General features: G+C 42.6%; 1 protein-coding gene across 2 annotated transcripts in view; it reads right to left on the minus strand.

Annotated features, from left to right (window-relative positions):
• Positions 1 to 769: 769 nt before the first annotated feature.
• Positions 770 to 14829, minus strand: part of ubr3 (ubiquitin protein ligase E3 component n-recognin 3) — a 47891-nt gene continuing 33831 nt past the window's right edge. For both annotated transcript variants that reach the window (XM_064944800.1, XM_064944801.1), the window contains exons 31-39: positions 13980 to 14082; positions 9139 to 9239; positions 7261 to 7385; positions 6137 to 6244; positions 5754 to 5879; positions 5462 to 5641; positions 3893 to 4102; positions 3545 to 3684; positions 770 to 3390 (exon numbers count right to left, since the gene is read on the minus strand). In XM_064944800.1, the coding sequence (XP_064800872.1) occupies positions 3273 to 3390; positions 3545 to 3684; positions 3893 to 4102; positions 5462 to 5641; positions 5754 to 5879; positions 6137 to 6244; positions 7261 to 7385; positions 9139 to 9239; positions 13980 to 14082 (1211 nt within the window). In that variant the 3' untranslated portion in view covers positions 770 to 3272. The remainder of the gene's footprint in view (positions 3391 to 3544; positions 3685 to 3892; positions 4103 to 5461; positions 5642 to 5753; positions 5880 to 6136; positions 6245 to 7260; positions 7386 to 9138; positions 9240 to 13979; positions 14083 to 14829) is intronic.

The raw sequence follows: 14829 nt of genomic DNA on the forward strand, positions 1-14829 counted from the left end.
TAAGTTTATTTTTTTAAACTAGGCAAGTCAGTTAAGAACAAAGTCTTAATTATTTCAAGTTGTACATTAAATCATATTCAGTCGAAGCAGCCAATGAGTAAATGATCCATAGTGCTCCCAGTCCCAGAACAATGATCTGTTCTATCTGCACATTTTTCAATGCCCAGAGACAAAATTCACTGTGACAAGTAGAAAAATCTGTGTTTAATTTCGATTACAGTATGTTCTTTGACATTTTGTGATGTAGTAGGCGTATGTGATCATGTACATGGAAACATTGTCAGCACTAATACATTTCACAAAAATGAAATACAAATTACAGTTTTCACCATATGACCAGAGCAGAACTTTGACCATGTGTCTGAGGTTGGGAGAAAGAATATCAAAAAAGTCACAATATTGCCTCAGCACTAACATATACATCCTGTTCTTACAGTCAACCATGCAGTTGAGCTGTGAGAAGAAACTAAACTGTCCAAATGGAAAATAATTATATTCAGCCCCAAATTGCAGCTGAATATATGTGTATTATTCTTTTCCATTTTGGACAGTTTAGTTTATTCTCCCAGCTCGACTGCATGGTTGACTGTAAGAGCAGGATGTACATGTTCGTGCTAAGAGGCAATATTGTACGTTTTTTGGGCAACCTGAACAAATTCACATAGAAATGGTAGTTCTTGATCAGTCACTCAATGAAAGCAAGTCTAAGAAGCAGTAGATTTGTGTTATGGGCACCATTTTCTATGCTTACCGTTCTTAACGATTCTTCTTTCTTTACTTTAAATTGTGTGCACCAGCTTCAAACAGCTGAAATACAATACTTTTGGTTATGGGAAAATATATTTCAGCGCTGTTGCGATGGTACAATGATTCTCTACACTGTACTTGCTTGTTGTCACAAACTAGTTTTCCTAATTTCAAACGGTAAATGGAGTGATTTTTTGCATAGTCCATCTTTAAGGGTTACCATGGAGCTAACCTCAATTTCAACTTGAGGTCCTGAGAAATCATAGTTAATGGCCTGAGTAGACAAAGGAAGCACAAGGGGCTTTGCTGCAGGCCAATTATGTTAATCATCTGAATGGAACAACACAAACCCACCGGAGAATAAAAAAAATAAAAAAATAGGATATACATTTGTTCCATATCGAATCTAAATGACATCAGCATGGAGAATGAAGATAAACGAGTCAGTGTGTTTATATTTTATTAACATATGTTACATTTTGCAATAAATGTCCAAGTCACACCTTCTGATCCAACTCAGAAAGCCTGAATCAGCACCTACAGTAATGTACTGTATACCTTCTGATTTTCATTCATACAGGAGAACAAAGAACTTTCAATTAGAACGTACACCCATCACTTATTGGATATTTTGTTGCAGTCATGTAGGCTACAAAGTAGGGACTGGGGAAAAAAGAGAGGGAAGGGAGACTCAGAGTAGACAGATAAGCAGCATGCGTGGATGGAAATACATATTTCCTAAAAGATTCCTCCTTTGAGCACGATGTGGACCAGCAATTCACAAAATACTTTCACCAGAATAAAATCACCCAAGGATTTGAATGTGCTGTTTTTCACTAAAAGTTATCTTGCACGCACAAGTGGATAAGTAGGCCATCTACTCATCCAGTTGGTGACATAGTTGAAATTACAAAGCATTTAAGACCCAAAACTCAAAAAGTGTGACTGAAAAAACAATGTCATGCATACATTGTGTATTATGGTTGAAGTCTGATGTCTAACATTGGAATGCATCCATGACCCAAGATAATCATTTAAACTTGGAGAAATGTAGGCATAGGGAAATAGTTGTCCTTATAAATATACTGTAATTATAACTTTTGGCAATCAAAAGCATACAAATAAACTGTTATTTGAAAGTATAGAAAATGATATAATTGGACCACAAGTGTGGATTACATGAATGACACATTTGTTAAGGTTAACGCTATTATACTTTGCAAAACCACCGTCAATTACATCTATTATCATCAACAATTTCCCAATTACTTGTCTTTACCTATGGTTATTTAAAGATGGGATCTTGCATTATGAGCCCATATACATTTACAGAGAGACTAAAAGGAAATGTGAAAATCAGGCCCCCCCCCCATAAAAATGAAACTGTACTCTAAAACTGCAGAATTCTTCACCAGCACAAAGGATGAAATGATTCCCATTCCCTTAAAGAAAGCCTTATCAGTACAATAACTTTGAAATAAAAAATATTTCAATTTAACTATAGCAAAATCCCATTGCACATGACATTCTGAGCAATGGAGATTTTAGGAAAAGCATGCCAATTACATTGGACAGATATACTCCACAACAGTCTTTTCTATGTACTCTACTGTGGCCAGACTGGTGAGTGGGCATCGAGTTTCCTCAGGGACCCGGGCCGGAGGCGTAGTGAAAGGCAGGACTGCAAAGACCAATAGAGATGACTGTCTCCCTCAACCTTGCAGCGAGCTAGAATCAACAACCTGTTATCAGCCATCTACCAAAAACAAAACCTTAATTTCTTAGAAAAAGAAAACAAAAATAATCTTTACAAAGGTAAAATTACTTATTTGAACAATGAGCAGCAACATTTATTAAAAATATTAAAAGGTATTTTAAACTGCGGCAAAGAAATTATACCTGAGGATGATTTTTTTTTTTAAATTGCATTTGCTTAAATGCAATAAACTCTTTGTTGATGAGTGGACTTGTGTCACCTACCAGAATGTCCCAACACACACACTGAGCACACAATTTGCAATTGGTATACTTATCAAGAGCTTTAAACTCATGCCGGCAGTACGAAGTCAAAAAAATTAGGGATATGCATCAATTTGTACATGGTGACAAAGATGATAATCATTAACCTTACCAGGGGCAAATCTGTCATTCTATATACTCCAAATATCGAGTAGTTCGAACTCAACATGTAAGCCAATCAGTGTACAAATATTCACCCGAATCTGAGCATGTTTTTATGGGAAAAAAACTGCCTGCCTTCAAAACATCTTCCAAACTAACTGGGCAAAGTTGTGCTTTCAGGTTTCTCCCTGTTGAAATGCACTTAAATAACACACACACACACACACACACACACAGTCTTGAGGCATGATTGTACACCAAACTCCACATAATCCAAGGCTGTGGCAGTGACACACTCACTGCATATTTGCTTATATCACATGACAAGATTCCTATATGTTTAACAGAGGCAGACACATAAGCCAAAGAGATTCTTTTCCATCAGGGTGTGGGTTCAGGTAACCTTACAGTCCGTTGTAGTGAGGTCCCCAGCGCTTGTTAATGTGATCGAAGGTGTGCGAAACCCACTGTTGCTGCAGTACTCTATACCTCTCCACACACAGAAACAGGGGCTTGCCACGACTGCAAAAAGATTGTAAAAATGTAAGCAAATCATTTCAATCATCAGCATGGTCCCCACCACATCAACCGTTCAAGTGAGAACCTGACAAGATCATTGTGTGAGATATGAAACTGAAGAAGTGTGCGGCATTGTGTCTATGGAGTGTGTTCGTACCGTAGATCGCGGTCCTCCTCTCCATGGGCATCCAGGTAAACAGAGCCCCACAGGCAGAAGCGATGCCCTCGGATGATGATGATGACAGAGGCGTTGATCAATAGGAAGATGCCTGTTGCTGCGCCACAGTGTTGAGAGTGCTAAAGACAGACATGAACAATCTCTTCACCTAATCACTGCACACATAGCAGCACCAACCAAGCAAGTAATAATATCCATCAATGACCTAAAAATTAAGCACGTCGGGCCACCCAATGAATAAGACATCTTTTTAAACACGGTATGAAAATCATGCTGTTTTTTCCAGATATAGTCTAATATGGCCTTCGAAAAAGCAGGGCCACTCACCAAAACACATTCACAGATCCCCTGCTGCTTGCAGCACAGCCCTTTGAGGCACACGAAGGTGCCACAGACGAGGCAGAGTGCTGGGTCCTTTGGCACCTTTTTGCAGGCAGTGCAGGCCTTCTTGTGGTAGTACTGGAAGATGATGTTGTAGTGGTCAGGTAAGTGGAGGAGGTGGGGAGACGCCCACTGTGGATCCTGGACAAGCAAGGTCTGGATGGAGAAAAACAAACAAACAAAAAATATGTTTGTCAAAACATTCCAATGTTGAACTGCAACTTTGTGACCTAGGCAATCCATTGTAACAGCTTAGATGGCATAGGAGCTGGTGCTCACTATTGTGCCTTGTCCATGGTAGGCCTACCCTTCAGCTGCCTCAACACTTAAGAACAAAACCAATTCCACAAGAGCTGACTCTGAAGTCCCTTTCATTTAGCCATGTGCTCTTCTGCTCTCTCTAACATGTCAATAGAGTCTTAATCAGCAGACTCATCAGGTTTGCCTCAGCAACCTTTAGACATTGAAGAAAATATGACATAGCCCTTTCATCCTGCTCCTTTAAGCGTCACCCCCAAGAAACACTTAGGCTACTGTACATTCATTTCAGCTAGGGAGGGCATTGTCTCTCTCCACTTGTTACTAAAAAGGGATTTAAGAATATAGGAAATTAAGGTAAGTTTTAAGCCTTCTACTGAATAACTTGTCAAGAGTTCCTAAATGCCACACACTTCAACTCCAGGGTGTAATGTTGTGAGTTGAAAGGTATGTGGAAACAATCCAGAATGGCAGTGTGAAGCGATGTGAGGTTTCAGCTTGTGATGTAAGGCAGCAAAGATCAGTGCCGAGTGACAAAGGCAGGGTGGGAAAAACATTACTCTCGCAAGGGCTATATTCAGCACTGAATATACAGTAGAGGTGCTATACGCAGCACTGGCTAAAATAAAGGGCCTGAAATGCCATGGATCACACATGGTGTCAATACTCTTGTAACACAATACTGAAAAACAAAATGACACCACCATTGGTGCTTTGGAGACGCTAGGACCATGCCCCAGGACTACCTGACATGATGACTCCTTGCTGTCCCCAGTCCACCTGGCCGTGCTGCTGCTCCAGTTTCAACTGAACCGCGGCCCTAGGACCATGCCCCAGGACTACTTGACATGATGACTCCTTGCTGTCCCCAGTCCACCTGGCCGTGCTGCTGCTCCAGTTTCAACTGTTCTGCCTTATTATTATTCGACCATGCTGGTCATTTATGAACATTTGAACATCTTGGCCATGTTCTGTTATAATCTCTACCCGGCACAGCCAGAAGAGGACTGGCCACCCCACATAGCCTGGTTCCTCTCTAGGTTTCTTCCTAGGTTTTGGCTTTTCTAGGGAGTTTTTCCTAGCCACCGTGCTTCTACACCTGCATTGCTTGCTGTTTGGGGTTTTAGGCTGGGTTTCTGTACAGCACTTTGAGATATCAGCTGATGTACGAAGGGCTATATAAATAAATTTGATTTGATTTGATTTGATAATGGAGCACAGCAATTGGTGGCATTAAGTGCTCCGCCTCAAACCTACTATTGATTTCTTTGCCTGAGTGTCAGAGAGCCCCGTGACCTCAGAGCACCATTGAGTCATCAGGTCGAAAGCGTTGACCGTCCAGTCAAGACACGAGGCACTGTAGATGGGGTTGGATGGTTGAAGGGCTGGGGCCAGGAGCCCTAGACAGCCTGCGAGGCCTGAGAACTCCTCTACCTCCTGAAATAGAACAAATGGTCAGTGTGAGTTAAAGCCGTGGGGTTGGAGCCGCTACGGTGCAGGCAGGTAGGTAGACAGACAGACAGCCAAAGATGTGGAACAGTAACCGTACCGGGCAACCTGACAGTTTGTCCCCATAGAGGTGGTGCTGCAGGAGACAGGAGAGGCGGAGGTAGGGCAGGCAGAACTGCTGGAGGCTGTACTCTATGGAGTGTGGGGACCACACACTGGAGCTCAGCTGGGGAAGGAAGTACAGGAGTAATGACTCATCAATAACCTTTCAACAGCTGGCTGATAATGGGGTGATATACATCTCCTTCAGAGAGCACAGATATCAAAGCATTGTTGTTCTGGGTAATGGCCAATTTATCATGTAAGAGAAAAAAAAGGGACAAAACCAGGAGGGGGGGGGGGGGAATTACCAGGAGAGATGGAGCTAGCCAAGCACAGAGTTCGGCAGCTTTGTTTTGAAACCCCAAACGCTATATGGCTTACCATAGACGGCACTTCAGTGTTCACATCATACACAGTCTTCACCTTGGACAGCTCACCGATGACATGGCTGAGAAGAGCGTCATAGGACTTCTCGGCATCGAAAGCATTCTGTGTGAGAAAAAGTCCAAAAGGAGTGGAGAGGTGACATTGTGCACAGCACTATAGAATGACACTACTTTGAAACAATTCAGCTTGTGCCACTGGAACCATTTCATATAATATACAAGCAGTCAATTGTCAAGTATTTGAGATGTGCTGCAGTGTGCATATTTCCCCCTCAAAAATGTGCAGCACTGTATAATATCTTATGCAGAATAAGCCGAGGACACATTTTCATGCAATAAATTATTTCACCGTTGATAAGCGCCAAGACATTACTGAATGTGTGTTCTGATAAAATTAAACTGGTTTGACTAATATTCTATATGGAGTAAAGCTGCTAGCATTTATCAAGTTGACGGTGGGAGAATATAAACCAAGCAGCCAGTCTTATCTAGCCTGGCGTTCTCGGTCCTAGATTTATAGCTGGAGGAATTTGGAGTCAGGATTTCCTGCCTCTGGGCTCGGGATCTCGGTTGAGACTTTGGCATCTTTTTATTAACTGCAATTTAAATACAACGACATCCCTCCAAATATGGCCCGTGTTAACAATGAGGATTTCCGAGGAGTCTTAAATGACAGCTCGTGAGCGAGTAAGTGCTGCATTGTTCGTGACGGAGTGGGGGAAGATATTCAGCAGCGCCCCAACAGATAGAAAACACTAAAAAAGGGTGGGCATTTTGCTGTTTGCCCATTTACATTCCAACCAGTCACTTGCTAATACAGATTTAATAGACTGAAGATGAAAAGCCAATTAATGTCAGCCCTCTCCGGTAATCTCTCTCTCCTTGATAATGATGATCGATACATCTACAGCCCAAACTGCTTAAATTAACTTGGCCAGGGCTTAATCTTTATTTGCATTCACACTCATTTGCTACGGCTGTAAACAGTTCCTGGGAATAACAGGTAGAGAGTAGAGACACCGCATGCATTGGCTTCTCAATCAAGGGAACTTTCCTAAGGTAACTTGGTAGAGTACAAGGCAGCAGTATGGTGAGGAGGGTGGGTGATATGTCCATTACCTTCTTGAGAGCTCCAGACGTGCTCCAGGCCTGCCTCTCCTCGGGGCTGAACTTGGCTGAGAGAGATGCCAGAGCCTGGGTGTACTGCAGGTTGTACAGCATCCTCACCAGACAGATGAAGTGCTCTGCAGGGACAGAGAGAGGGAGGAGACACACCCATGTATAGTGTTGGGATACTCGCGCTACATAGGCTTGGTCAGACTTTCATTGTTTTGAGAAGAATAATGGATTCATAATTAAAGTCGTTGACATTCTCATTCGAAGAACCACTCATGGATGAAACTCTGCATATCATAAAAACAGGAATGTGATGGCAACAAAGTTAATCGTTTTGGAAGAATATGCAAATACCGCCCTTCATTTGCATTTTTTCTTTTACAATAATTATGGGCATAGATAGAGCATCCTAGCAATCAGCAAAAACAGGAAATCACAACAGCCTAGATGTGTTCTCCACAGACAAATTACTAAGTGGAACAATCCATTAATACAGGCATACAGTACATTATCTCTTCCCAATGACTACTTCGAACACCTTGTTAAATAGAAAGCAGTTTTATCTATGTTCAACAGTACAAGGAATTACTTAAAGGAGGCCTAGAATGATCTGTAAGAGCTGGACAATCAGGGTGCCTTCAAAGGAGAGGAAACCTTTTTATTGGGCTAGAAGACAAGTCAATAGGTTTGGCTCGGTCTCCAGAGGAACGCTCCAGTGTTTATAAAGGCTCGTCAAATAGATTTGTAATTAGCAGGGGGAACCGAGCCCGCCAGGTGGAGCTGCGATTTGGAGCAGGTCTTGGATTTGAACCGACAGAAAAACAATTCCCCCTCCTTAGGAAAGTGGTGGTGGTGACAGGTCCACTGGGCTGGCCATTGTGTTGCTTGTCAGCATATTAAACCCCCCCAAAAACACAACCTTTACCGCCATGAAGGACATAGAGGCTGTTAGGAAGCCCCCCGCCTCTCCCTCCTATCCACTCCAAATGAGACTAAAACCCAGACATGTCCAGACCTCCGTCTCCATGCCACGGATATAATAAAAATACTTCATCCACACCCATCTCGCATAGTGATGTGTTAAAAATTTCATTCTCCATGTCACAAGGAGGGCGGTAATGATGCGTATTTGGCGTAATCAATGTGGAATTGAAGACGACACAAAGCCCATCTAAAAGTGCATAAGACACAGTGTTAATCAGTCAATAGGTAGAAGAGGTCTATAACAGCTGTGAAACGGCTTTCTCTGGAGAAAAAACAACAAACTGTCACAGCTATATCAACTCACCAATAACCAATACCATCTCAGGCTCTTTTTCACTCACCATGTACAATTGTATTGTACTGTATATTGTTTACCAGAGTTGAGTATAGGCTATATTTCAGAGTATTCTACATTTGTCCTCCATTTTGATGCTAGGATAGATCTTTAGGCCTCATACCGCCTCAGTGTCCATGGATTCAAGCAGTTCAGCACAGCACAGCTTTGTATGGCATGGCACCCATTAAGTAGGCTCTATGATTGCTGCAATTTGGGCTCCAATGTAGTGGCCCTCCCCTCGGACACAGGGCTGAGCCTGGAGGAGATCAAACAGGAAGCACTCAGCTGGAGATGAAGGGCATGTGAAGGGTGCACAGCCTCCATAAACAGGGCGATGCCACTCTGCTCCTTACAGCCAAAAATAGAGGGAACGGAAGAACAGATAAGAACCCTCCCTACATTCAGTCATGATTAGGTCTGTCATTCTGACCCAGCCGATGAGGTACCTCCGTCTGTAGCCTCGTTAACTCCCCTTTCCCCTCACATCCCTCTTCTGATATAAAAAATATATATAAATATTTTTTACTTATTAAAAAATTATGGATAGTTGGTGACAGCACCTTTGCGTAGTGGCTGTGGCATGGTCAACACAAAGATGATAAGCAGGGATGGGCAGTCTCTGAACAGCATGGGGACCTCTGGCCTCTCGTCATCCAGGCAGCTGTAGAGAAACACACCTGAGGTAACACTAAGACGGATTGAAAAACATACAGTACATTCGCATTCAAATAAGAGTTAAGTATTCATTGAAACAAGAAATACCAGGTAGGTACACATACAGTGCATAAGGAAAGCATTCAGACCCCTTGACCTTCCAAATTTTGTTACATTACAGCCTTATTCTAAAATGGATTAAAAGGAAAGAAAATCCACAATCTACACACAATACAAAGCAAAAACAGGTTTAGAAATGTATGCAAATTTAAAAAAAAAATTTTTTTTTAAATACCTTACTTACACAAGTATTCAGAACCTTTACTATGAGACTCAAAATTGAGCTCAGATGCATCCTGTTTCCATTGATCATCCCTGAGCTGTTTCTACAACTTGGAGTCCACCTGTGGTAAATTCAATTTATTTTACATGATATGGAAAGGCACACATCTGTCTATGTAAGGTCCCACAGTTGACCGTGTATGTCAGAGAAAAAAACAAGTGATGAAGTCGAATGCTTTTCCCGTAGAGCTCCGAGACAGGATTGTGTCGAGGCACAGATCTGGGGAAGGGTACCAGAAAATGTCTGCAGCATTGAAGGTCCCCAAGAACACAGTGGCTTCCATCATTCTTAAATGGATGAAGTTTTGAACCATAAGACTCTTCCTACAGCTGGCCACCTGGACAAACTGGCAAGGGATGTGACCAAGAACCCGATGGTAACTCTGTCAGTGCTCCAAAGTTCCTCAGATGGGAGAACCGTCTACACAGCACTCCACAAATCAGGTCTTTATAGTAGAGTGGCCAGATGGAAGTCACTCCTCAGTAAAAAGACACATGACAGCGAACTTGGAGTTTGCCAAAAGGCAACTAAAGACTCTGACCATGAGAAACAAGACACTGATCTGATGAAACCAAGATTGAACTCTTTGGCTTGAATGCCAAGCGTCACGTATTGAGGAAACCTGGCACCATCACTACGGTGAATAATGGTGGTGGCAGCATTGGCAGGGACTGGGAGACTAGTCAGGATCGAGGGAAAGATGAACAGAGCAAAGTACAGAGAGATCCTTGATGAAATCTTGCTCCAGAGCGCTCAGGAACTCACTGGGGTGAAGGTTCACCTTCCAACAGGACAACGACCCTAAGCACACAGCCAAGACAATACAGGGGTGGCTTTGGGACAAGTCCCTGAATGTCCTTGAGTGGCTTGAACTCGATCTAACATCTCTGGAGAGACCTGAAAATAGCTGTGAAGCGACGCTTCCCATCCAACCTGACAGAACTTGAGAGGATCTGAAGAGAATGGGAGAATCTCCCCAAATACATGTGTGCCAAGCTTGTAGTGTCATACCCAAGAAGACTCAAGGCTGTAATCACTGCCAAAGGTGCTTCAACAAACTAAAGGGTCTGAATACTTATTTCACTGATTTCCTTTTTTATATACATTTTCAAACATTTCTAAAAAGCTGCTTTTGCTTTGTCTTTATGGAAAATTGTCTGTAGATCGATGAGGGGGAAAAAACGATTTATCCATTTTAGTATACGGCTATAACCTAACAAAATGTGGATAAAGTCAAGGGGTCTGAAAACGGGACGGGATGAATTAGGAGGGGGAATGCACCTTCCAGTTTAAATTTAAATACAATTGTGGGAGACTCCTTTGAACAGTAATGAAAATGTCCATTCAAAACGTTGTGCTGTGTTACTCTTTCAGAACGCACCTCAAACCTTGGCTCAAAGACATCTCCAACCAATGGGAATACACCTCAGTCTGTCCCTCAGGTAGGAAGCTAGAAACAGCGATGCTGAATGACTGAACAGAAATAGCTTCTAATCAAAAGATAAGCTATTTTAGTAACTGCATGCAGGTTCCGGTATGTGCAAGACGCCCCCAAGCTGATTAGTGTGCTTCGTTCAGGAAGACCACTCCTGGTATCTGGTACTTCTCTAATCCATCCTACTAAAGTAAATCAGAACGATTGTTTACTATATTGAACACCTTTAAACGTGTTCATCTTGAATTCTCTATTAGCCTAGAACAATTGAAAAACTTCTTAATCTACCATAATATACATTTTAAATGGCTGATGCAAAAATCACTCAAATTCCTTCTATTCGCCCCACCACCTGTCAAAGAACTGTATGTGAAACACTTCCAAACAGCAGCAACAAGTAAAAGAGAAAGGAGGGGCACGAACAAAAAAAAAAGAGGACATGGACAAGACCGGATGGGACTAACCAATAGAAAGAGCAGAGACATCAGATCAGTTTGCCAGTTCAACAGAATATATTCTTGAGCAATCGCTGTTTAAGTGGACCCCTAGCTGGGTTTACCCATTCAATTCTGTCAATTTCCACCCGGATTATTCCCAATAACTACTGGTAGGTGCATGTTAGAGAGAATGTGCACGCTAAAATGCATTGAGCTGCAAAATAAATTGGGACAGTGACATTTATGGCTGTTTTTTTGGGGCTCTGTATTCCAGCACTTTGGATTTGAAATGATAAACGACTATTGAGGTTAACGTGCAGACTCATCTTTAATAACACTTCTACATTAATGTGGATGTTGTCGTGACTACAGGTAATCCTGAATAATGATGAGTGAGAAAGTTAGAATCACAAATATCATGTTGTAATGGTGAGAAGATAGCATGTCTCTTCAAATTTGTAGAGTCACAAGCTTGAGGTAGTCATTGCATGCTATGAATATGGGACCAAATAGTTAACTTTTTATTAATTTAATTTGTCCCTCAAATGGGGGGACTATATATACACACAAAAAGTGCTGTAACTTCTAAACGGTTCACCCGATATGGATGAAAATACCCTCAAATTAAAGGTGACAGTATGCACTTTAACCTCAGTCATTGTATCATTTCAAAGAGGACAGAGCCAAAAAAAAAAGTATCACTGTCCCAATATTTGAGCCCACTGTAGATGCCCATTGCCTTTATCTTCTCAGGGCCAAGAACATAGTCCTCCCTTGAATATACTGTATACGCTGCCCTCAGTGGAGGCTGCTGAGGGCAGAACAGCTAATAATAATCATGATAATGGCTGGAATGGCACAAATCAAACACACAGAAACCATGCATTTGATACCATTCCACAAATTCCGCTCCAGCCTTCACCACGAGCCCGTCCACCCCAATTAAGATGCCACCAACCTCCCGTGGCTGACCTTAATATGCTGTGCACTTAACTTGCAATGACGTCACACTTCCAAATGCCCTCGAGGAGTCCCTCACTTTAATACAGTGGGAGAAAGGAAAGCATTTTTCCTTATACCCCGTGACCCACTTTCCACAATGCAACCCGAGCCACATATTGTTGTTGATTGCCACCTCCATTTAAAATGGCAGCCCATAGAGAGCCTCCATCTCCACTCAAGACCTCCGGGGACATCGAATGAAGGGAGGTGCACTTACACAATAATACATTCCATTTTGAAGGCACTCGCCGGTTAATTCTAGCGTGCAATAGAAGAAAACCTTCATGACGCAGCAAACTGCTTTTCATTCCGTCAAATTCAAACAAAGACTTGCCTACAGTGAACAGCCCACACAACTAAATATATGTTGCACATTTCAGTCAAAACCAGATGACGAATAAAATCAGATGAGCAATGTAAGGCATCCCACATAAAATGGGCATAAGAGAGCGGTTATGAAAAACAGATTGTGTTATAGTCAGACTAGGCAGGCACGGGCATCGACGTTCTCCATCCTAGTTAAATAGAGTAACACGACTGGGAGGGTGTCAATGACATAGTTGCCTTCCGAATCTCTAAGGGATTTTGAACACAAAATTGCTCCTCCGAGACTCCTGCCTGGCTCTGAGCATTTAAATAGTAACAGGTGTAAAAGCTGTCTTCCACTGCTAACAGGGGGGGAGAGAGGTCGTCAGGTCACCTAATAGTGCTAAGTGTTATGCGACTGGGATGCTAATAGCTCTCAAGACGGAACCTGGGAAGCCAAACTGTTCAAGACAGAGCACGTCTGACCAACAAAAACAAGCTCTGTAGCGAGAGCATGAATAAAGGGGAGACTTTGCTTTGTTACATTTCTCTGTTTCTCTGAACCTGTAAAAGATGAGGCTGGGCAGCGGAGGGCTGAGATGTGTGGTGCGGTTGTTTCTCGGTGCAGTGATCGTGACGGGGTCGTTTCGCTCTCTAACGAGCACCCGGTAATTTGCCAGATGCAGCAATTATTGGTATCTATGGCAACCACGCATGGTGCCTTCTCGGTTTTTGGCTCCTCTTTGTCTAGAGGAAAAGCTGCAAGGGCCAGGGGGGATGGTGGTGTTTAGCGTGAGGGGAGAGTGGCACTGTGATTATTTTTTATTTTATTTTACCTTTATTTAACCAGGCAAGTCAGTTAAGAACACATTCTTATTTTCAATGACGGCCTGGGAACAGTGGGTTAACTGCCTGTTCATGGGCAGAACGACAGATTTGTACCTTGTCAGCTCGGGGGTTTGAACTCGCAACCTTCCGGTTACTAGTCCAACGCTCTAACCACTAGGCTACCCTGCCGCCATTACAGGAAGGGTGCGTGTGTTGCGTATGTGTTGAATGGACTGTTAGGGTAAACTGGACTTAGGAGAGGGGTGTAGGGATGTCAGGTGGATCTGCACGACACGGGGGGGGTTCAGTGTGTGTAGTGGACCTGCAGGGCGAGGAGAGGTGAAAGTAGAGTACCGAATGTCTGTGTAGTGTAGCTTTAGGATGGCCGTCACTCACTCGTCTCTTCTCTGAGCCACCTGGGTCAACCTGGTCCAGGGATTGTACGCAGAATCAATGCTGTACAGACGCATGTGCATGTTAAGCACATGGAAAAGCTGATCTGAAAGACAGAAGGAAAAAAAACACATGGATTTAAAAATGGTCAGTCAGATCAAAACACTGGAGCAGATATGGGACGGCTAACTGTAGCTGGCCACCTGCATGTCCACTGGCCAGTGCCTACTGGCACACCAAGCTGTGAGTGTATCAAAATGACAGATGCAGTTGACTTGAACTAATTGCACTGAGCGTAATGGTTTGGCTGGGTAGCGGCTGGGACAAAGCAGGCCAGATGGATAGACAGCACTACTCCGCTCTGCTCAGGAGTCACACCTGTTCACTGTGGAACTAAATGGTACATGAAGAGCGCCACACCTTTCTCTCGCGCTCTCACACACACAATAAAATGTCATCTCCTCCTGGAACAATGTCCTCCTTTAATATTAACACCAAAAAAAAAATCATTACATCTACTTCTCCTTAATGGCCCACTAAGGTAGTGCTCATTAGAACCAGAGTTAAATGTCTATTTGAAATTTGAAAAAAAAACAACAAAAAAAACAAACATTAAAATTACACCTGTAAAGCATACCATATACAAACCATAAGTTCCTAATATAGAGACCTGCGATCATGTTGGCTACTTTCTCTCACGAAGAACCACCGAGTGGTCTGAAATACTAATACAGTTCTTTACATCCAAATGACCTGTAGCCAATATATATATATATATATATATATATTTTTTTCCCCCTTCTTATTCTTCTGATAGTTATGACAGAGCTGTAATGCAGCAAAACATTGAATT

This window comes from Oncorhynchus masou, chromosome 29 (assembly GCF_036934945.1).
Source record: "Oncorhynchus masou masou isolate Uvic2021 chromosome 29, UVic_Omas_1.1, whole genome shotgun sequence".
NCBI lineage: Eukaryota > Metazoa > Chordata > Actinopteri > Salmoniformes > Salmonidae > Oncorhynchus > Oncorhynchus masou.